The sequence below is a fragment of the Anser cygnoides genome, chromosome 16, assembly GCF_040182565.1.
Source record: "Anser cygnoides isolate HZ-2024a breed goose chromosome 16, Taihu_goose_T2T_genome, whole genome shotgun sequence".
Classification (NCBI taxonomy): domain Eukaryota; kingdom Metazoa; phylum Chordata; class Aves; order Anseriformes; family Anatidae; genus Anser; species Anser cygnoides.
In genome coordinates, this window is record NC_089888.1 from 14,470,317 (window position 1) to 14,494,063 (window position 23,747).

At 43.7% G+C, this 23,747-nt stretch overlaps 1 protein-coding gene across 3 annotated transcripts in view; it reads left to right on the forward strand.

The window, feature by feature from the left end:
* The first annotated feature begins 424 nt into the window (after nt 1-424).
* RPN2 (ribophorin II) overlaps nt 425-23,747 on the forward strand; it is a 36,827-nt gene continuing 13,504 nt past the window's right edge. The window contains exons 1-17 of one of the 3 annotated variants that reach the window (XM_048046408.2): nt 425-658; nt 2,164-2,259; nt 3,647-3,822; nt 4,687-4,762; nt 5,152-5,286; nt 7,341-7,517; nt 7,917-8,035; nt 8,452-8,557; nt 10,949-11,040; nt 11,894-12,008; nt 12,494-12,688; nt 13,208-13,294; nt 13,846-13,941; nt 15,076-15,151; nt 16,053-16,182; nt 18,554-18,639; nt 20,674-21,062. In XM_048046408.2, coding sequence (XP_047902365.2) covers nt 440-658; nt 2,164-2,259; nt 3,647-3,822; nt 4,687-4,762; nt 5,152-5,286; nt 7,341-7,517; nt 7,917-8,035; nt 8,452-8,557; nt 10,949-11,040; nt 11,894-12,008; nt 12,494-12,688; nt 13,208-13,294; nt 13,846-13,941; nt 15,076-15,151; nt 16,053-16,182; nt 18,554-18,605 — 1,947 coding nt within the window. In that variant the 5' untranslated portion in view covers nt 425-439 and the 3' untranslated portion in view covers nt 18,606-18,639; nt 20,674-21,062. Of the gene's footprint in view, nt 659-2,163; nt 2,260-3,646; nt 3,823-4,686; nt 4,763-5,151; nt 5,287-7,340; nt 7,518-7,916; nt 8,036-8,451; nt 8,558-10,948; nt 11,041-11,893; nt 12,009-12,493; nt 12,689-13,207; nt 13,295-13,845; nt 13,942-15,075; nt 15,152-16,052; nt 16,183-18,553; nt 18,640-20,673; nt 21,063-23,747 lie in introns of those variants that run through there. The other 2 variants (XM_048046409.2, XM_048046407.2) reach the window with 2 other exon arrangements.

A 23,747-nucleotide genomic window follows, 5' to 3' on the forward strand; every position in this document is an offset into this window, starting at 1 on the left:
TCGCAACACTACACGACATGTCACGACATGTCACGACATGTCGCGACGTGACACGACGTGTCACGGCACGTGGAACTTTTTCGCCACGTCCCCTTTAAGGCGCCGTGGCGGTGCAGAGGCCGCGGGCGGCTCGGCCAATCAGCGTGGCCCACATCCCCGCCGGCCGCCGGGCGGCCCGTACCACTCCGCGCCGCAGGGGGGGCGCACGGCTGGCCATACCATTCCCCCCCGCCCCCTCTCCGCCTCCCACCCTCCACCCGCTCCTGGCGGCCCCGTTCCCTTCTACACCTCCACGGCGTCCCCGTTCGGTATCGCTGAGGCGGGCAGGGCTCCGTGGCAGCAATCCCCGTCCTCCCGTCCCCCCCCACCCCCCGCGAGCAGCCGAGGTGGTACGCTCCGGGCCGGAAGCGGCGCGGCGGCGCAGGAGGAGGGCCACAAAATGGCGGCGCCGTGCGGGGCGCGGGCCCTGCTGCTGCTGCTGCTGCTGCTGCTGCTGCTCCTCGGCGCCGCCCGCGCCCTGGCCCCCAGCCACCGCCTCACCGCCCGCGACCTGGCCCGGCTGCGGGCGGCGCTGGAGCGGCCCTTCGGCGACGTGCAGGCCGCCTACCACTCCGTGGTGGGCCTCGGCAGCCTGGGGCTGCGGCTGGCGGACGAGAAGGTGAGCGGGAGGCGGCCGGCCGCGGGGCTGCGCGGGGGCAAGGCGTGAAGGAGAAACCGCGGCGGGGCCTGGCGGCGCCGGAGGAGGCCGCTTTGTCCCTTCGGGGCGCCGTGGGCAGGTCGCTGCGGTGACGGCGGGGCGGGGCGGCCGGGGGAGCCCTTACCTGCCCTGCCCTCGGCCCTCGCAGCGGCGTCCTTGCGGGCCAGCGCTTAGTGCAGCCGCGGCACCTCACCTCGTCTGTCCTCTATGGAGCGGGTATTGCTGCGTGCAGGCCAGAGATAGCGGCCTGTGGCATCAGCAGGGTGCTCTTACCACCCGTAATATCTATAATACATATACACCTATTACGTTTTTTCTAATAACATCATGTATTCAGACGCTTCCTGTTTAAGTACTGTTAGATAGCTGCAGTGCTGACCTGCTTAGCCGCACGTGCGTGCTCTGACCAGCACACCTGAGCTGCAAACACAGGTCTGCTCTCTCCACATACATTGAGCTAGCTTGGTGTTTTCCGAATGCTTGAACTTGGTTTCTCTCCGAGTGTCGTGCATTCGCACCTCAAATTCTGAACTGTGAGGTTCCCGGAGGTGTTGCGGTTTGCCACAGCGCACACCGTGGTGTGCGTGGCAATCTGTGAGCTGATCTGGCAACTGCTGCCTCAGCGTTTGTCAGTGTGGCTGGGATGTTTAAGAGTTCACGGTTTTGGCAAAGATAATATCACCTGTGCATCTGCAGGTGTGCAGTAATTGCTTTTGTTCCTTGAGGTTTGTGCTGAAACTTTTCTTTTGGACATTATCTCTCTTCACACGGTGAGGCTGTTTAAAAGGTAAAAGTAATAAAAAATAGTAGCTAGGCGTAGCACTTGAACATATATCCTTGGTTAATTGCAGCATTAAAATCCTGTCCTAGTTGAAAGGCCTGTTCTTCCCCTGCTCAGAGACCAGCAATTTATGTACAAGCAGTTCAATTCTTGGTTATTTTCTAGTTAGAAGGGGATGTTGATGGTGCATGTATCGTGTCGTCAGTCAATAGTACGCTGGCTACTTGTCAGTGAGTAATCTCATCACTTGCCTTCATAGTTTAGCTGCTTACCTGGTTTATCTTTCCTTATGCTTTGACATACTGCATCCGTAAACGTGTGTGTATGTTTGTGATGTACAGCTGGGAAGCAAGCTTCTTGTCTCTGGAAGATTTTGCCTACGAAATATACATGTGGGTCTTGTATGTTGCGGAATGTTATACTCAAATTTGAGCTGGTTGCAGCAGAGTCAGTGTGAAAATCACTGATCGCTTTGAACAGGAATCATCTTTGTTACCGTGCAGCATTTAGTAGTGTAGGACATGGGGTTATAGGTTTTGCTACATCACAAATATTATTTGGATTTCTTTTGCCTTTTTTCATGTACACTGGTGTGCGTTTTTATACTGAAATTGTCTTAGAGGATCATTTAAATCAGGTCAATAATTAAAGTCAAGGCTGTTGCATAATTTCTCTTTCCTTGCAGGCTGCATGTAATTTCATCAAGTCTCACGTAGACTCCAGCAGTGTCGACTCCCTTTTCTATGCTGCACAATCCATCCGCGTCCTGTCTGGTTGCGAGGTGAGTTTGGGGCCCTAACCTCTGAAGACAGATGTTACTAAGTCAACATTTACCTTGATATGTGTGTAAGCATAAATTCTGTTTTACTTTCTCTTAGTACGTGGTATTCTGTTGTGTCTTAGGTAAGTAGCTTACAAAGTGTCTGGGAGTACTCCCAGACAAGGCAAAGTGAACGAGTATAAAGCAAGTATTTTCTTCACCACAACTCTGAGTACCTGATCCAATACTGGCTCCCCAGCCACATTCTGAATTTTTTGAAGAGTAGAAACTTCTAGTTGTCTCCTTTGTTAACTTTCTGTTTTTAGAACAGCATCTCATCAGTAAATGACGGGTCTAGGCACAGTTGTAAAAAGCCTTTTTTGTTACATCTAATAACGTCTAAAAATTGTTTAAAACCACGCTACTGTGCTGCATCTTAGACATGTGATATCCTTTCTCTGTCATGAACGATGTGGGGATCTAGCAGAGAAGTTTTCGTGTACACACCTGATACCAAATGATTGAAACAGAACAAGTAAATACCTTCTTAAAATGTTCCTCTGCTATATTTCACACGTGGTATCCAGCAGCTTATTGTTTCCTACCCCAGCTGTTTCCCCTTTTACCCACCAAGTTCGGGTATCTTCTGTCCTTCTCCGTGATGGTGCTGGCTCTTTCAGCCTATGCACAACAAATAACTTCTCTGAACAGTCACGTATTTGCCTTCAAGCAAGTAGTTCTTCACAGAGCTGATTGTCAGAAGATCCATGCTTGTGGAGGCTGTCTCCTTCCACTCCCTCCCTTCCGCAGGTACCCCTCATGTTCAGTCAAGGTGTGCTCGTGAATGCAGAGCTGGTATTGTGCGGGGCAAAGCCAGCTTGTAGGCATGGGAGATGATACAGGAGGTTTGGATGTTTCGGTGCTTTCTTGATTGAAACATCAATGGCTAAGAAAAAAAGGAGCCAGTGCATTTTAATAAATTCACAAAGCAGTATCAGTTAGACATTCTCTGGGCAGACAATACACTGTGTGGTTGAAAGCCCTGTAGTGAACACTGCAACAATACGCATGCAGTCCATGCTTGCTAAGTTGTGGGTGGGTTGTACAAGTCTCATTTTTCATCCGTACCATCAGCTGCTGCACAATTATGTGATGGCAGATGAAAAGCAGATAGTAATACTAGCAGGCTACCAGGATAAATCTGAATTGTGGATTATCCTGACGAATTGAGAGTTGACAGCAAATCTTAGGGACTTAATTGAACTGAAAGGTAACGAAGGATAAAGTGCTTTTTCCCAGCTATAGCTTACAGTTCACCAGTCACGCGTGCTGCTCCAGAAACAAGTCAGCAGTGACTAGGAAGATACGTTCTTCAGCGTGAATCAATGTTCTTTGTGCTCTTCCTCAGGTTGCCATCTCAAATGAGACCAGGGAGCTGCTGCTTGCAGCTGTCAGTGAGGACTCCTCGATCACCCAGATCTTCCATGCTGTTGGGGCCCTGAGTGGCTTTGGCCTTCCTTTAGCTTCTCAGGAAGCACTTAGTGCTCTTACTGCTCGTCTTAGCAAAGAAGAAAACGTGCTGGCGTAAGTCTTTCAGACAGAAATGTTTCGCTGTTGCGCACTTATCTGCTAGCATTTGGGTTGTAGAGTAAAGGTTGTTTTAACACTTTAGGTTTTGCAATGTAGTTCCAGTAGATTGTGCTGTGTGTTCATTTGGAATGTTTGTTTTGTTCATTATCGTCTCTCTGGGAGAATGTGGAAAATGTTTCTGAGCTGTTCTCTGCGATTTTTGCAAATGAGCTTATGTATTCAGTTTAGTTCGAGAATAATGGTCAATAAAGAGGATGCATGCCAAAGAAGCCTCTTCTTTTAAAAAGATTCACAACAAATCTTTGACTTAAAATCCAGCCATAGTTCTGCATCATTGCGGCTTGTGGTATGCTGGATGCTCTTCCTCAGATCTTTTGTTTATAGGCTGGGATGCGTGTGCTATGAGGCGGAAAAAATGTGCCAGTAAGCAGAAGGAATCCTGGCACTAATCACCAAAGAATTGGTTAAGTAATTTTTACTGTGAAAGGAAAGAATAGAGCTTTTCTTTAAAGCTAAGAAAGAAAGGGAAGCTTTTAAAGGCTTATTTTCTAGGCGAAAAATCCAGATTCCTAGAAGCTTCAGTAGCACGTTTGGGGATCTGTGCAATGCAGAGATAAAAGTTTGGTTTCTTCTCTGCATTTGAATCTGAGTTTATTGCAAAGCTGGTACAACTAAAGTAGTCTTCTCTAATGAATTTTAAGTTTCCACTAAATACCTTCAGATTCATTGCCTAGAGTCAACTAAATGCAGTAGTGGTTGCTTTACGCCTCATTTGGAATAGAAACTAATTTCTTTGAAGGATGTTTGGCTTTTAAGGAACAAAATTCATACACTTGTTTTTGTTTTTTGTTGTTTCAGAACCATCCAGGCTTTAGAAACAGCATCTTACTTGTCCCAGCAGGCAGATTTAAGTGCCATTGTTGAAGAGATAGAGGTAGGAACACGCTATGGTCTCTCATTATTCAGGATTATTTGCTAGATGTCTGTGATACTGAAAGATGTGTTAACAGGAAACACAATGAAAAAACAATCTGGCTAATTCCTTGTCTGCATCAGGTGGGTTGGCTTGGCTCTTCCCTTCAAGCAGATATTTCTCATGGAGTTCAACTGTTTCACAGCAGACTGTGACACAAAGTCCACTGATGTAAATATAATTAAATCCTGTAAAGGCTGAAGGTATTTTTATTCCTATTTCTAAATGATGTAGAAAGTAATTCTGTGAATCCTGTGCCAATACTCCTGCCTAGAGGTCAAACTGTAGAGTTACTTTCCACGGATCTTCTACTAGAATGCAATCTAAATAGAATTTATTCTTTCTGTCAGGATCTTGTTGCTCGCCTGGATGACTTGGGTGGAGTCTATCTGCAATTTGAAGAAGGAATTGAGACTACTGCACTGTTTGTTGCTGCTGCCTATAAGCTGTCTGACCACGTGGGTACAGAGCCAGCAATGAAGGAGGTCTGTATCTGCCTTTTCCTGTCTTGCACAAGGTAACTTACAGACAGGATCTACCTAGTGATCATGGTGCAGTGCAAGAGGCCAGTCTAACTAGGTGGAATTTCTACTGGAAAAATGAACATGCTCAGTGAAAAAGGAGATCTCAGAGTGAATGTTAAATACCAGAGTGTAGGAGGAAATTCCACCTGTTTTTTTTAATGTACAGAAGGAAATTGCAAGCGAGGCCTAGTTTTTCTTTGTTTATTGAGACAAGCTGCTGGAAAAAAAAAACCTCTTGTTTCAGAGTTTGTTCTGGTATTTGGCACTTGCCTAGCACTTTACAGCATTTCAGAGTGTTTTGCAAGTGTTATTTACCTGTGAGGAAATACAGACACTCTAGTTAGGAGCATCCAAAAGGGAGACAACAGTAGTACTGTACTCCTACAGGAATTCAGGTGCATAAACTTGTCACTGTACTATAATGAAAGATCATTTGAAAATTCCTTTAGAGCTTGATTAAGATAGAAAATCACTATTGCAAGCTCTCCATTTAGTATTTTTTCCGTAACAGGTTAACCACAGTAGATGCACTTTTGATTGAGAATGGCATCTCCGTAGAGTACAAGGCAAAGTGACAGGGTTGAAACAGAAGCAAGTGTAAGACATCTGAGTTAATTCCTGGTTTTCTTCCATGCTGCTGCCAACAAACTAACTGCAAAGTAATTTTGATGTCATTTTTGAGGTGGTGATTCTCCTACACACAATTCTAACTGTCAGCATCCAAGTGATGTAAAGAAAAAAGAAAAAGCCCAATTAAGGAAAATTGTTTAGTGTTGATTCAGAATTGTGCTGTCAGAAGTGCTATTGTCGGGGCTTTAATGCTTTATCGCCTGTGAATGGCAAAGGTGCCTCCTGAAAACAACAAAATTCACTTTAAAAATTAACAAATGAAGTATATGGAAAAATAGCTTTTTAATTTTTACAAATTAAACGTGTGTGTAAGTTGCTGGTTAAGGTCTAGAGCTATGCCATGCGCTTCAGATAAAGGAAAAACAGTTTGTACTGTGCAGGAGTACCGTAGCATCTATCTGGATGATTTCTATAATCACATGATGCATTAATGAGCACTAATGTACAAGTATGAGGTTGAACATCTGAGAGGCTGTGGGTTTCTTTTAGAAGGGTACGTCGTCTGCAAGTTACTAGATAGTATGCCTATTGCTTTATTTGGGGTTGTCTTTGATTATTCTCATTTCTGGTTAGAAGTTAGCCCACAGTCCTTTTTTTTGGATCAAAGTACAGGTAGTGAAATCCTCCGTTTTCCTGACTAGCAGGGAGTACTGGAAGAATCTGTATCAGGTGGTGCAGTCTGCTCAGCGTGGTGCTGGTGCACTAACCCTACGAGGTCAGGTGGGAAAGCCAGCTGGGGAACTCTGTCCCATTCCTACTTCCAAGAGAAGAAATTAGTTTAGGCATGTCCCAGACCTGGCTCTGCGTTCCTAGTGGCACTGCTTTACCATTAAGCCTCTTAGCCTGAAGATGCTGCTATGCCCAAGGGGCTAAGCCTTTGAGGGCCTAGACTGGCTGCTTCCAGAGTCGTGAGGATGACATTGTCGTGAGGAGGCATCGCCTCCCCGTGGCCTTCCCACTTTGGCTGGTAGCCAGGACATGTAGCCTAGTCCTTCTTACAGTAAGAAGGCAGTTTACATCCTCCTCCTGGAGCCAAGCTGTCTTTTTGCAACTGCACGCAGTGTGGACCGTTGAGCTGAAGGCACCTTCCCTTCTTAAACACATAGGTTGAAGAGGAAGATCCAAATCCTACTTTTGCACGATTTTAGCACAATTACAGTAATTGTGGTTGGAACCTCCCAGCCAAGAATATGATGCTAATGTGAAAGGTAGCTAATGTGGAAGGTAGCTAATGTGGGGTTACCTCATAACTTGAGTTATTTTTAAAGCAAATGGGGGAAATTAAGCAGTCGGTATGAATGATGTTTTTGTTAATACCACCGCACTGTTTTGCAGTGTTGTGGTAAGCTGCTGGTGCTAATGTGTAGTTTGCCTTCCTTTTTCAGGATCAAATTATCCAGTTGATGAATGCAATTTTTAGCAAGAAAAATTTTGAGACGCTCTCAGAGGCTTTCAGTATTGCTTGTGCCACGGGTGCTTTATCCCGCAACCGCTACCACTTGCCTGTCATTATTGTCCCTGATGGGTCTGCAGCTGTGTCTCACCATCAGCCTGTGCTCAAGGTAAGTCCCTACCCTAAAATCTTAATTCATCTCTTGGCTTACTCTGTAGTCTTGTAGGTCTGGGTGAACTGAATGCATAAGGTGATGCCTTTCATTTTAGGCTCCATGACATGCTCCGTTTCATTAGGTCTGGGGTTTTAGTGCTTTTATATCAAATAATTGTTAGAAGCTTCTGCTTACCCAGGACCTAGACTCTGCCTTGACAAGGCACCTTGTAGTAGTCAGCTCTTTTACAAACTTTACCTTTCCCCATTATGTTAAAAAGAGCTAGGTCAATCAAGGGTTCTGGGCAGGAGAGAACTCCGGGTATATAATACAGAAGGGGTAGAAAGTTGTCTGTGCTTCTACATTCCTCCTAAGACAATGGGTTTCCCAGAAATTCCTCTTTTGCTTTTGTAGCTTCAAGTGACCGATGTTATGTCCCAGCCACTTACTCAAGCTTCTGTGAAGCTGGACTATGCCAAATCTGCATCTACCAAAGCCACCGTCCTTCAACAGACACCATTTGTTCTGTCAGGGTAAGAATTTTATCTTATTTTAGGCTTTGTAAGGCAAACAGCTGTTACTTAAACAGTGTTGTGCTTGCTTCCTATGCTCTTCCACCAGAAAAATGCCTGTGTGATGGAAGACTCAAAATGCTGTAGTTGCATTTTGTTGGCAACAGGTGATAGCATGTCCTGTAGTGATGTTGAATTTGTTGCATAGATCTGTTTCTTTTGGGAGTGGGGAGCTGCAACATTCTCCTGACTTTGAGGGGACTTGAAGATATTTTTCACCCTGTACTTAGTAGTAGTGTTAGTTTTGTGTCACATTTCTGTTTACCTGCTTAATCTAGCATATTTGGAGACATCTTGGTAGCAAGATATTACCTGCTTGTAGGTTGCTTTGTTAGTGTCCTAGAGGACGCTTAATACATTGCCTTTTTTTATTACAGAGAGGTCTTTGAGCTGAACTTCATGAACGTCAAGCCTGCAAGTGGATATTATGATTTCTCTATCAGTGTCGATGGAGATAACCGATTTATTGCTAACAAAGTTGAGGTGGGTGTGTTTGTCGCTTCAGTTCTGTGGTATTTGGTGAAACGGCTTTTTATTTATATATGCTAAGGATGTTGTACAGCATTTTTATCACATTTTTCTATAAAGTATTGGATTTGGGCTTGAGACTGTGACCAGTAACCACAGATTAGTATATGATCAAAAGTGATTTGCGTAAGTTTCAAAACTGACTTATCACTTAGATGTTTGCTAATTTGACAGCAAATGAACAAAGGCTAACGGTGGAAATGTTCATGTAGCAGCCAATATTTTAAAGAAGCTGTGTAAAAATGATTACAAAGAATGTTCTTCAGAGCATTCAAAACTTGAGCCTGTAAATCTCAAAGCTTGGCTAGCAGTTGGGTGATTGTCTAGTGATTACCTGATGCATGGAAGTTAAGTATTTGAGAGCTTTAGAAAAGAGCTGTGGGGGCTTTCTGGCTTCTAACTGGGTATGTGGTGATGTTTTTGTAGTGGAGAAACAGTGACCAAAGCAAGTAGAAATTAATTCTTCATTTCTTGTGTTCATACACCCTTTTTGGTGGCAAAAGCTGTTACCGCGCACCTCTCGGAAGAGTTTTTTTTGTATAAAACACTCAGAGCTTTACTTTCTCAAGTTTGTTACTGTGAGAAGCATGCGACCTGGCTGACTATTAGCATAGTCACTGCAGTGTCAACAGCTGAGAATGCTCTTCTCCAGTGATGTCTGTTCCCGGGTGAATTTTTGCCCTCAGTTGCCTATTTGAGGAAAAGATTAGCTCTTTAAAGTCTTGCAACATAGTCGGCTCAGAGGAGAGGAAGACACTTATTTACAACTGCTGACCTTTCCTGTATGTATCAAATTGATGTTGTCATTCTAGTAGTAATGGCACTTAGGGGTGTCAAAAGGGTAGTGATTGGTCCTGCTTCAGCTCGCTGCTGGCACACGGAGGTACCAGGAGGAATGCATTAACGCCGGGTGGCTTTGTGTGAGCCGCTTCTAATAAGACACATTGTTATGGGGGAGGACTGCTGGGGGAACTGCTTTTTTTTCCTTACCGTTATTAGCATTAATTGTCCTTAATGCACCATCGTTTTTGACAGTAATGAGCTAAACCAGTGGGTTATTATTCCAGGCAGAGCCTGCATTTCCTGGCATTAAAATATTTGAGGGATGTTTGTGTGCTATGCAGTTGGAGGGGCTGTGTGCAGCAGCTCTGAGTTGCCTTCACATAACTCTTTTTTAATGATTATTTCATTAGTCCATCTTTCTTTGCTCCCATCTTGGAACAGAAAAAGATTTTGCTAAAGTTAGCCTAAAGAGTCTGCTAATGGACCCAGTTTCAGTAGTAACATCTCTGTCAAATCATACTGTTTTTGTAAAGGAGCTCTCAAGGTTATTGTGTTTGAAGTCCGACCTGAATAGTTTGTTTTCACATATTCTTCCCGCAGGCTTTGTGGGAATTATTTTTCAGGTTGAGGGGGTGGGGCTGTTTCACGTGAGCAAACCTGCAGTAACAAATTGGAGTGTATGTTGAAAAATGTCTTGGCAATGAAACTAATTCTCCAGGGGAGCGTTTGTAAGCTGTGAGAACAAATGTGCTAATTAAATCCTATGGATTGCAGTAACCGCTCGTGTTTGGGAGAAGGGTTGAAGTCAGTCAGACCCGCTGAGTTCGCTGTCTGGGTTGGATGGTCTGGGGTTTGGGACGGGGAGAGGGCAGGAAGTCATTCCTCTGCTCGGCGTTTGTACGGCACTCGGCACAAAGGAGCTGTGATAAATGGCAGGGCCTTAATGTCTGCAGTGCCCTAAATGATAAATAGCAAGCCTTCCTTCAGAGGCACAGTTTAAAAAAAAAAAAAGTGCAGACCTGCAGGAATGCTTTGGCTTTTGCCTGCTGTTAATAAAATCAGCAGAAACCTCCTAGGGTTCAGGAGCCAACGCAGGCGTAACTGGTCGCTGTGCAGAGACTTCTCTCATCTCAGATTGCTGTCTAGGACACAGAAGTACATACGCATGTGCAGTTTGAAGTCGTGTTTTATATGATGTCATATTTAATAGCTAGCTTCTACTAGTGTAAAAGGAAAACTAGTTGGATCTGGGTAACTGGGCTGTTTCATTAACAACAGTTCTGCAAAGGGGAGCCAACTCCAGCGCGACTGAGGGACTGGTGTCTTCAGAGACAGCTGCTAGTGCAGGGGAAGGGGTTGGTTTGGGGCTAGTAACTGATGCAGGAGCTTTGCCAGAAGGGAAATCGGTGTAGATGCGCTTGTTCAGGCTAGGTTCTGTCTTGATGTAGAGGAAGGTTCTCTGTGGGGAAGGGGACAGAAGAACGAAAGCTTCTGAAGTGAACATGACCATCGTTAGTATATGTAGGAGTGGTCCCTGTAACTTCCTGCTGTGTTTTGTTGCAGCTGAAAGTAAAAGTTTCCACAGAAGTTGGGATTACTAATGTAGATCTTTCTACTGTGGATAAAGATCAGAGCATTGCACCAAAAACAACCAGGTAAAATGACTCACTCTGTGATCCTTTAAGGGGCAGCTCTGGTTCTAGACTAGAGGTCTTCGGAGCTTTACCTACTTGAGGGATCTTGTATTGGAATGCCAACAAAATTATACTAATGCTGTTTCTCTTACACCTGTAAGTTCTTTGGGAGAATGGATTTGTTTCTTGTAGGTGGCTTTCCTTATTGCTGAAATAATTTCTAACAGAAAACAGGTGACCTTAGTCTTCTGTTCCTTTGTTGGCACCTCTCTGTAGCAAAAGTGAGTTTAAAACATTTATTTTAACATTTCTATTATTATTGAACTTTGACAGAGAGGATCTAATGCAATACGTACACTGTATTTTGAGGTTATGGCTCGATCATGGGCTGGTGTGCCTGAATTCTCAGTTGCTCTTTAACTGACATCAATTAAAATGAAATGCTTGTAATTTAACTTCATTTGCATTGCTTCTCTGAGGTCCTTCCCTGTGGATTGATAAAGCCTTTCTGTGCTGAAGTCTGATTGTGGTTTTATCTGTTATGCTGCCATCACACCTTTTTGTAGCAGAGCCTTGTTTAATGAAAGGTGGAGTGTAGTATTAGCAAAGCCTTGTTCTTTTTGTTCCTCCAAAACCTGCAACGAACTAATGTTTTGTATGAAAATGTATGTAGCTTGCAAAAAAATGAAGAATTTTGTTCCTCCTTTTTCTTAAATTATGGTGGAACAGAAAGAATTAGGTCACCTGGCTTTTTGTTAAAATAGATCGCTTGAGTAGATAGCAGTGCTGTTAGTCACGCTTGCTTGCCTCAGTTTCTTTGAACGCCAGGCTTTCATTTGGAAGATCACCTCAACTGTGTTTTTTTATTTCCTAGGGTAGCTTACCCAGCCAAAGCCAAGGGCTCATTCACTGCTGACAGCCATCAGAATTTTGCTCTATCCTTCCAGCTGATAGACGTGAACAGTGGAGCTGAACTCATCCCTCACCAGGTTAGGACAAATTCTTGTCATTCCTGTGTCACCAAAACGTTCCATCTTGAAGCATCCAAGGTGACAGTTGCTTTTGAAAAGGTTTGGTAGGTTTTGAGAAGCCTTATGTTTCTGATATGGACTGTGGAAAAAAAACAGTAATCTTGGTAGGAGGGAAGTGGATTTGGCTTGTTCATGTATAAAAAATAAAATGCATACATCCCTGTCGTGTGTTGTTGCACATACCCTCTCCAGTAGCATTCAATATATTGCCCTGTACCCCACGTGGGCCTCTGGACAGTGTTGGTCCTGTGTTAATGTGGTTACTTGCAGAGGCATGGTACATTGCTGGCTGTGCAGGAATCTAGAGAGCTGGCCTCTCAGTTTATTTTCTAACTTTTGTTAATGTTGTGCTTTTTGTTTGGGGGTAAATCTCTCATTTCAGTGGCATTTATAAACACATTTATTGTGAGATATTCCAGCAATTTTACAATCTTTCCTTTCAGACTTTTGTCCGACTTCACAACCAGAAGACTGGCCAGGAGGTAGTGTTTGTTGCAGAACCAGATAGCAAGAACATATACAAGTTTGAGCTGGATACCTCTGAAAGAAAGACTGAGTTCGATTCTGCCTCTGGTACCTATACTCTGTACTTGATAATTGGAGATGCCACTCTGGAAAATCCAATTCTGTGGAACGTGGTACGTAGCTGGAAGTGTGGTGACGTGGTCCTGAGATTATTGACAGTCCAGCAGGAGGGTGCTGTACAGGCTTGGAAGAAAAAAGCTCTTTTTTTTCTCTTCGTAGTGAAGCAGAAACTTTTTGGCCATTTATGGGTTCTAAGGTTTGGTGTTCTTTTCGAAGTTTTCAAACTCCGTGTAAACGTCAAAGTGGGATTGAAATGTTTATTTCATCACAGGGTGAAATAGAAACTTCAGTGTGTTTGTGGGTTCAATTGTAAGTTCACAGCAAACACTTCAAGGTTCAGCTTTTCTGTGCTTGCTGCACTGGAAATAAGTCCAACTTTTAGTGATGAATAAAGGGCATTACTGCTTCTGTTTAGGAGAAATTTCTTTTAAGATATGGAGGCTTTTTTTAGATTCCTTTAAAAAAAAATCTGTCAATCTGATTGGCATGATAAGCAAATTGGTCACAGTAATGTAATAAAACTTTTAATACATTACAGTTAAAGTTCATGAAGTTGTGTGATTTCATTTCAGGCTGATGTTGTGATCAAATTCCCAGAGGAGGATGCACCATCCACAGTCCAGTCCAAGAACCTCTTTGTTCCCAAACCTGAAATCCAGGTACAACCAAAACCAAAAATCATGCTCTGTAGATGGGGGGCTAGTCTTATTTTTGCTTATCTAGTCTTTGCTGTCATCGTAACTTTTTCTGATAATATTTCTATGAGAGATTACTTAACTGTGCAAGTAGTGTAATTAAAATAACACCAAATGTACTGCTTAATGGAAAGAAATTAATTGCAGTCCCCTGCAGTATGAATAAATAGGCAGTGTCCTACCTGTGAAAGAGCAACTGGTGTCAATGAGAAGACTCAAACAAGAAAATTTGACCAGGTAGGCACCACAGAATGCTCTCTGCTTTTGGAGATTTCTCTTGCATCATTCTAGCCATCTGTGCTGATGGCAAGCTAACCAGTGCTTCTGTGAGTGCAAGTAAAAGTTAACTGAGCAAAAGATCAAATGTGCAGAGACTGGAATAGGTGCTACTGTAAAGAGGCATGCTCTTCATCCGGAGGAATGCCTAGGAACAGCAGCAGGGCTGAAGCCGCTCCTCTGCGGAGCTGAGAAGCTGTTCTGTTGGAATAATTTCTTACGAGTTTGTTTGTTTGCAGCATCTCTTCAGGGAACCTGAGAAGAGGCCTCCCACTGTGGTATCTAACACGTTCACGGCATTGATTCTCTCACCACTGCTCTTGCTGCTCATTCTGGTGAGTGAAGTGGGCCACAGAATGACACTTTTTTCCATCCAGTCCAAAGTCACTTCAAGGTTGACCGGCTAAACTTTGTGTTAAAACTCTTGGTTAATTATAGTTAGTGTGTCATTGCTGCGGTTGTAGCTAGCAAAGGTCAGTGCAAAGCATTGGTCTGTTTGTGTCTCTTTTTTTGAGTTTATGGTCAAAACAGAAACACACTGTGGCTAAGTAAAAGCGGGATTTCTTCAGTGTGCTTCTGCTAGTGATGTAGAATAACAGTGGACAGATTAAGTTCCAACATTAGACTCCTACAGGAGAAAAGCAGTGATTCTGCTTTGCACGCAATATAGCCATCACAAAATCTGTGTTACTTAATCCTATCAGACTGATTCCCATTTATGGACTTAATTGGTATTTGTGTATCAGTAGGTGAAATGTCTAGCACTAGTTCAACCGTAGCATCAGCTCAGTGTTCTGAACTTAATGTGAAAGAAAAATCTCATCTAGTCAAGTTAAATTACCTTATTTAGAAGGTGAATCTGATCCCTTACTTGCTTTGCAGTAATTTCTCATTAGCTATTCTTGCTGGAGGTTGACTTTCAGAAAGTTGTGTCCATTGGTCTCTGAAGTTTGCAATATACTTGTGGATGAGAAACCACTTTGAGAAGTTTCATTGCTCTTGGTTTCCATCCTTCATGCCTTTCTCTTCTGTATTCTAAAAACTGAGATTGTTTTTGTGAGTAAATATCATGTATCTGTAATTGGTCTTTTGCTGAGTCCAAAACTACATAACTGATTGTTACCTATTTCATCCTTTTAAATTAATTCAGCTGGAAATAAATAGCAATATTTTTCTGGAAAATGTAGATTTTGAGCAATATCCTCTCTTCACTTTAAGATAATTGAGGAACTGCCTTTGGGGACTCAGAAGCAGTGGGAGAAATTTCCGCTAAAGGAACTTAACAGCGCTGTCTTTGACAAAATTACTATTCTGTCCTTTGTACTAGAAGACAATGTGCTTCTGTAGAGAATACACTGTGTTCATTGAAGAACTTGAGTATCTTTCAACTCTGTTTCCTTTAAGTTTAAAATAAAAGCTTGTGTTTACAAGACCTTGTTTTATTCAGGTTTTGTTTCTTTTCCTTTTAGTGGATAAAGATTGGTGCCAACATCTCCAACTTCAGCTTTGCTCCCAGCACCATTGTTTTTCACATGGGACATGCTGGTAAGTGTCAGAGGCTTTCTGCTTTGTTTGACCTTCTCACCTGGGAGTTACAGACGAGAGCCCTGGTGGTAAATGGGCTTGCAGCCTATTAACTATAATGACATAATAGCATAACATTTGTTCTCTTGTTTTCATCTGCCTTCCTGCTTTTCATGATTGTTAATACGGTGATAAACCTGTTTTGGCCATCAGCTTATAACAGCAGTCATTATCTAGGCTCCTCTCACACACCATTTATCTGTACTTGATAGAACTTCTTATTTCCAGAGGTCACGCTTTCGTTATTGCATGTTTGTCCTCTGTAAGCAGGGAGTTTCTGTGGGGACCGAAACATGCAGGGCTACCATCTACATCTTTTCCTTAAAACTCTTCCTGTGAAAATCCTGTTCTTCAGTTGGACTAGGCTTTGTAATCAATATTATCGCACCTTTGATTGCATAGTTATTTACAGTCTTGGTAGACTCTCAGAAACACAGGAGATGAGGAGAACATTGGGTGTACTGTTTCCTGTATGAGAGCATGTTGCTTAATCCAAGCCAGCTTCCTTGGAGGCTTTATAAAACTGTAAGCTCTTAAAAGTGAGTAAAGGTTAATATCCTCTGTTGAAATCCAGAATATCCTTCTCTTTTTAATAGCCTTCAATGTCTGTAATACCTCCATAATTATGCCACAGGAGGATTGGTTGCATGCTGTCCATCATATTTTTCTACAATATGAGGACCCAGATGCCTTCTTCCCTTGGCAATAATGTATAGTCTTTAAATCTGTCATTTTGGAGATTCAGAAATGAGTTAGAAACCAAGTGCTTAGGCCTGGCAGTACAACATAACAATTGTTCTGGGAATAGCTAATGGTCTGTCTTTGAAGTATAGTTTGAACTGTGGGCTGTCTTTTTTCACAGCAATGTTGGGACTCATGTATGTCTACTGGACTCAGCTCAACATGTTCCAGACTCTGAAGTACTTGGCCATTTTGGGTGGTGTCACGTTCCTGGCAGGCAATAGGATGCTGGCTCATAAAGCAGTAAAACGGTAAGCCAGGCACAGATGCCTTGGTGGGAGCAGCTTTTGAAGATGTCAGGGGAGGCGATCGCATCGATGTTATCGTATGTCAGTAACTGGTACAGTGATGAATGCTGCATTCAGTTCTTAAATCTTGGGAGGGGGGTCTGTTCTTTCCCCCTCTCATGCCTGTTTTCAGATTAAGTGCCTGAACTAGGGTGATGAGGTGCTGTCACTGAGGTGTAGCTAACTGCTCCTTCAGAGAGAGTAGTCCACGTGGCCGCTTGCTAAAGTGGTCAGGCACGTAGAGAAAATGAGTGGCAGCACGTGCATCTTGGCATGGGGAGACCCACGTTTGGCAAGATACATACCCTGACAAAATTGCTTTACTATGTGGCGTATCAACATTTTATAATATTAGATAATGAGAGCTGCTATAAACACAGAAGAGGCCGAAGTCCTATGCAGTTGTGCTTGTGGGATAAGTTTTAAGAGGAAGAATGTAAGGTGGGGGTTGTCTCACTGCTGTCTCCTACCCAAAGAAGGATTACAGTGAAAAAAGGAGCAGCTGCTTTTTGAAAGAGTGCAGCCACAAACAAAAGGCAATACGCACAAGCAACAACAGGGAAAATTCTGATAAATGTTAGGGACACAAAAATTCAGTGAAGGTGGTCAGGCACTGTAAAGGAGGATTCAAAGAGGTTGTGAAACCTTCATTTCTCTGGAAATGTTCAGAACTTGGCTGGATATCACCTTGAGTACTCTGCTCTGACCTCAAAGTTAGTTCTGTTCTGAGCTGGCACTTGAGCCAGATCTCTGCAGGTGTGTTCCAACTCAAACTATTGTATGATTCTGTAATAAATGCACTGAGGTATCTGTATCAGGCATTGTTAAACACAGGCCAGCCCTGAGCAAGTTTTCTCTCCGGCCAGAAGTTGTATAGCAGGGCCAATGTGGTTTTGTTCCTAGACTGTGCTGCTGAGACAGGGCTGTCAAACCTGACTGCAGTGCTGGTTTTGGACCTGTGCTAGAACAGCTCAGCAGCACTGGACTGTGCCCTGCACACCTGGGTGGGTGCCTCAAGCATGGCACAGCAGTGTCTTGCCCCGTATGGACGTGGTTTTTGCATGGATACATACCTCACCTTTACTTTCTGTTCTGGCATAGGACTGATTCTTCACGTTCGTGTCCCGTGCCACAGGGTCTCATGTGTGTGCCGTGGCTTAGGCAGCCTGCAGGCTGTTCGCTGACCCAAGCTTCCAGTACCATGCATCAGTCAGAAGTCAGACCTTTACCCCTCCTTCACTGCTGCCACTTCTGCCATGGAGTCTCCACATGAGATTTAAATTTTAGCCCTTTTGTACTCTGCAAATGTAGAGTTTGGCTTTGAAGATGGTCTCATGATCTGCTTTACCATCAGACCTGTGCTTTTTTTTTTGTTCCCCTTTTTGAGCCATTAGAAGTTTATCCTTGCATGCCTATTTGCATAAATATCCCTGGGTTCTCACATTTTTGATCACACTATTAAAATGAGGACAAGCTATAAAAAAAAAAACAGCAACAACAACAAAACCTCACAAACATAGAAGAGTAGAATTTTCAGGGGTTTCACAGGGATTTGTTGCCTTTAAAACATTTCTATTTGCATGGGTATAGCAGGGGGCACAATTATTGTAATCAACCCTTTCCATACTGTTCTTTCAGCTTCCTCAGGCTTGCACCCTTGGATGCCCAGCCAGCTCTGGTGTGGTACTTCACTTTGTTAGCATAACAGTTCCTACCAGGAGTTTGTTGCCAAAAGGGCTATGTTATGTCATTTTAATAATGATCCATTTTTAATTTGAAGAGTAACGATAAATCATTATTAACAACAGGTTTCCTAGTGTACAGATGTGGGGAGGAAAGAATACAACAAACCTTACTTCTGAGTGTCTTAGCTCAACCAGGGCTTCTGCTAGCACAGAAATGCAGATGGTTGGTTCCTGCTTCAAAACACTGCAGGGGGTGTCTGTGTGCTTTCTCACTGTAAATGACATGAAGCTGCAACTACAATGGCAAATTTGAAAGTAAAACTTGTACCTCAGGCTAAAGTTAAACCCTTTGTACATGACTTTAAAGTTCAAAAAGATGTATCTTTTGTTAACATGCAGCTAGTCCGTCTCAGATGTTGAAGTGCACTGGTAATTAACTAGATTGCACTTTGAGGCAAAGCTGCTGTTGCGCTATGGAGAGCGCTGGTAGGGGCTGGAGGGGAACTGTATTCAAACCATGTTTTTACAGAAGTTACCAGAAGGCCTGGTTTTGCTTTTTGCATTTCTATCGTTGGCTCTGGTTCCTGGAGCGGGGCTGCTTTCCTCTTTCCTATCTTCTCTGAACCTTTCTTCCTCTCTCCTTTTGGCAGGATCGCTGCAGAGCAGAGCAGTAGGTTGGCAAAGTATAGAACGCTGCGATAAAAGGGGGTTTTGCTAGTGACCAGCTCTTCTAGAAGTAAGGGTCTTTTTGGAATTTGCCTTTCTTGGGCTTGCGGCCTGCTTCATTTCTCTTCATCCCCTCACTTCTTGCACAAAAGGATATGAGCTGAAGCTGCTTCCTTCCAACATTGTTTACTTGGCTTTAAATCAGTCCTTGGGTGTCCTTGGCTACAGCTGGGTTTGCATACTAGCAGTACGTGTCCTCTGAGGCTAAATTGCCTTCTTGTGATTCCTTAATCATCTGGAGTCTGTGTGGTGATATGCGCACATGTTAATTCACTGTCTGAGGTGTAGAAATCAACCTAGTCTAAGCAATATTATTCCTGTAAATAATTAGCAGTGTTAGCTAGAGGAGAACATGATAAAGAAACCAGTCTCCCATCCTGCTGTTGGTATTCCCTATCCCCATCTGCAGTATTCTGGTTGTTCAGCTGCTAGACACTCTGTACTGTTGGTAGAACTGAATTATGTCCTTGCTTGGATTGACAAGAGCTCTGTATGCAGCCGAAACCAGGTCAGCACCACCTCATTCAGCTGAGAACATGACCTTACCCAGGGTTCACCCTTGTTTTAGACTGAACCGGTCATGATGGCACAGTCAGCAGCAGCAGCAAGCTGATTGAATACCTTGATTGAATACAATCATCCGATAGGTCTCCGTTATCATTTGCTGGTGTAAAGCCCATCATTTCCTTTGATTCTGAGCAGGTAAGGTCCCAGTTTGCTGTGTCCACAGTGGTGTGGGAGGCAGGGCTACCTGCTCCTCTGTGTGTTACCCAATTCTCTGTGCGTGGCTTCATTTCTCAGCAGCACGTTATTTTATAAAATAGAAGGGAGAAAGCATCTGGGGCTAGTCCTGCAATGGGACTAAAATTGCTGAAGAATGTGCAGCACTGGTACGTCTCATGAGCGTCTGCTTTCTCTCATGTTCGTAGCCAGTGCTCCAGGCACACGTGCGGCGTGCTCAGCAGAGCTCAGTTCTGCGGTGCAAAACAACCCAGCGTGGGTGGCTGCGTCTCAGAAACCACGTGTGCTGTGCTCTGAGCTTCTGTTTGCACATCTGAAACCATCCTCCGTGCTATCTGAAAAATCACCTATGGAGAACTTGGCATTGTGTGCCACAGGAAAAACACCCTGGTACTGCCTCGTCCCTCCCTGGGGTGCTGGAGGGATGTTAGCACAGCACAAGCTCTGACAAGTAACCGGAGAGGAACTGGAGGCGGCTGTCGCTTGTTCTGGTGGAGCGGTGCTGACTGTAGCCTGGCTGTTTGCTGGTGCTGTGCTGGTTGCTGGATGCTTCACTTTCTACCAAAACTTTGAGCCAGTGGTTTTCAGCTTTAGTGGTCAGTTGCCAAATAGCCAGGAAGTGTGTTCTCCACAGCTTGCGAGCTTTTTGCTTCTCAGCCGGGTGTTTTAACTCCTGAATTCCCCGTAGGCTGTGAGTATAATCCTGGAAGATCTTAAGAATAACTTAATATCCGTGGTCCATTTGTTAGGTTTTCCTAATCCGTAAGTGCAGTCACAAGCATTTTTTCCTTATTGCTGGGTTTTCTGATGCCCCAGATATGTCATTTAAGACTGTATTGGTACCAATATCTGTGGACTGGACTGTGAAGTGCGCCCAGCTGTGCTTGTATCTGGCATCTTGGAAGAGAAAAGGACCCCAGAAAGATGGACCTGCGGTGCCAGCTTTGCTGGAGATCTCTCCTCTGTGTTTACATGGACCAACTGATTCCAGTTGGATAAATTGGCCCTGTTCGAAGTGGAAGAGTGGTAGAGTAGCTGCAGGCTTTGCATTCAGCCCTGCTTTTTTTGTCCAGTTTTCTGTTTCATAAGGCTCATTCATCCCTTTTGTGCCAGACCTTCATTTTGTCTGAACATTTCCATGCTACTTGAGTTCATTCCTCAGTTACGTTGCGGTACTGTTTTTGTCGCTCTCCTGTCAGATGAGCTTCCTTTGAGAGAGAATGAGGGTTCTGGGGACACTTTTACTGTTCGAGGAAGTACTTTGTTGTGTGGAAGAGTTAATTGTTTGGATTTTCCTTTCCAGGACACACTAGCACCAGAAGAATGGAAGAAATGGGGAAAAACAAAGCAAATGCCTTCAGAACAGAAGTGAATAAATAACTGAAAGAGCAGAAGAAGGAAGGCAGAAGATTTTTTTATATAAATTAAGTCAAGAGGGTTCCAGTTATACTTTTTTTTTAAGTTTTGATTTTTCACTGTTGTGTTCATGCTACCTGGGTGTTTTTCATATGAATCTCAAAAATCCTTTCTTCCCTGGATCCCTGCCCCACTCCACTCTCCCCTTTTCTTCTCCTGGGATGTTTGAATTTCTTTTAGAAAAAGAAGAAAAAGGAAAACATAATTCTACCTTTCCCCAGGCACCCTCTCCTCATACTAAGTGATTTGTGAATAAAGAGGAAAGAATGGTCCTGAGTTTTGTTTTGGCTGTTTCAAAGTCTCGGACTGGAAGTTGAGCTCACATGAAAATAGAAAGAGCTTTTTGGCTGGGCAATTTTTGTGTATTAGTCATTGTGGTGCAAAGGTTCCTCTTCTTTCATGTCCTTTCCCAGAGGCAAGTGTTTATTTGGGGGCGCTTCCCACTTCTGCGCATCGTTCGTGATGCTGTCATCTGCATTTCTCTGCTAATTGCTGTTCTCTCAACTCAGGATGGCGCCAGGCTATGTGGAGCTGCAATGGGTGCTCAGAGCTCAAACAGGAGGAGTCCTTGGGCTCTGGCCCTTGTAGGCCTTGTGCCTGGCACGTCTGCCCTGGTAGGTTTGGGGTGCCCTTCTGGTGGGTTTGTTTTCATGGCAGCCTCTGGAAGTGACCTCCAAATACGAGTTCGATGCCTCTTAATTCTATGTCATTGGCTAGTGTCTTCAGGCTGATGTCATATGCAGTACTTCTCGCTCACCATCCTCCTTATAACCCTGAACTTCGTAGCTGTATTTAGTAATTTTGTATCATCAACAAATTAATGAGCTGGGGAGGGGGAAAGACGAATGCTTGGAGGAACAACACAGATTTCTGGGGAGTTCTCCTGATGAACAACTTGCACATGGAAGACTTCACAGTTGCTCCTGGCTCCCTCCCCTGCGTCTGTGTGTTGGCTCCTGTTTGTCCCATGTCAGATGGGTTTCTTTAAAGACCTCTTGGCAAAGGAACTTTACGAACTGTCTTTTGGAAATCCAAGGAAGTTATATCAACCGGCAAGCATGTGGATAAAGGGTGTGGAGCTAATTCCTCCGGAGAACCTCACATGTGTGAGACATGACTCCACTTTACAAAAGCTATGTTGCCTCTTCCCCGCTGCAGTTGTTCACACTTAGCTCACTGTTTCTGTTCTTTGTAATACCAGTTCCTACCAGTTTGTTCGTGGTGAACACTGTACTGAACACCATACAGGCTTGATGAACTAGTCCCTTGACCTCCTCTGCACTCCTTCAAAGAACTGATCTCATGCTGCATTCGAGCCTTCTGGGAATAAAGGAGTTGTAAGCAAGAAATAGTTAAGCTACTATTTACGCTGTTTTACCCTGGAATTCCTTTTCACTCTGAGTTTTTGAGCCTTTTTTTTGTTGTTACTGCACACCTATCAGCTTTGTTTTATAACTTTGTTTTATAACTAATCTGCTGATACTCACACTATGACAGATGCTCCAGTACTTTCCCTGTAGCAGATCTCTGGCATGTTCTCCAATGACAGTACAGATGCAAAAAGAAAATCATGCAGTTCTGTGATTCATTTTCTCTGAGCTCTGCTTGTTGCTGGTTTTTTTTTCCTTTTTGGCTATATGTTAGGAAAGGATGTTTTTTTCTTCCCGTGGCCCTTTATTCTTAAGACACTTTCTGATTTGCTTTTTTTAAACATTTCATCTCCCAGAGTTTGAGCATTTGCTTCCTCATTTTTATGCAAACCAAGCTTTCAAAAGAATCCCTTTTATTCCAGATAGGTACACTCACTCAGCTGTTTAACCATACAGACTTAGGTATTTCCAAAGTATTTTATGATACATCTTTTGATTTAAAACTATTGAATGTAGTGTAGTGTCTGCATATAGCTTTCATGTCACTTGTAATTTTTTTGCTGCCTTGCTTACTTTCTAATTTATGAAGATGCTTTTGGATAGGGGGGTTCCTTTCCTTGGAGCAATTTGTAATGGCTTCAGGCACGGTGGCTGGTGTTAGACAACAGCTTTACACACCCACTTGGAAGCAGTCCCATTCAGGTTGTTTCTTCTGTTCCAGCTTCTCTGTCCAGCTGTACCGCGAAGCAGAAGGATGACTTATGTCTCACCGTGACAGTTCTCTGCCTGCGTAAGGGTAATGGATTACCCATTAGTGGACTGCTGCTGTCATAGCTTTACTGATGGACCTCAGCATCCCCCCGTTGCTTCCTCCCCTGCTGGGCAGTTGATAGTATTTCTGTAGTGCTACAGTTGTAAAACTTCCAACAGGGAGAATGTAATCTATAGGGATTTGGTGCAAGTATGAACTCATTTCCATGTGTGCTGGAGCCTGCTGCACTAGAACATAATCACCTGAGGAAAAAGGAGATGGTAAATATTGTGAAATACCAAGGAATTGTTTGGGTGTGGTGAGGGATACTTTAAGAGGCCCTCATATGTTTGTTTGCAGGTGTATTTCCAGCCTGGTCTTAAGTGGTTGGCACTGGACCCAGTGCCTTTGTAAGCACAGCTCTGAGTTGTCCTCTGTGCTCTTGCTGCTGTCTTTGAGCAACGTCTTCCATTTCCATTCTGTGCCTGGAATCAAGAAACTAACATCTCAATGCACACAGAGCCATCTTGACCTGCTGTTGGACAGGTTTATTTAGAACAACTTTTATTCCCTGCTAATGATGGGAAAGCGTACCCCATCCTGACAGTATTTACATTTCTGAAGACAAATATTACACGAACAATGGGATAATTGGGGTGACAGAGAAGGAAGTAGTTATGTGAGAGATCACTGGGTTCATAACTTCTTGTAAGTGGTAGTGGGAACGTTTACAGCTGTAACCCTAGCCATGGTGGCGTTCAGAGCCCCTGGATGGCACACTGAATTAAAGCAGTGTCAGCCCAAACTGATGCACAGGGCTCTCCTTTTGCTCTTGCAGAG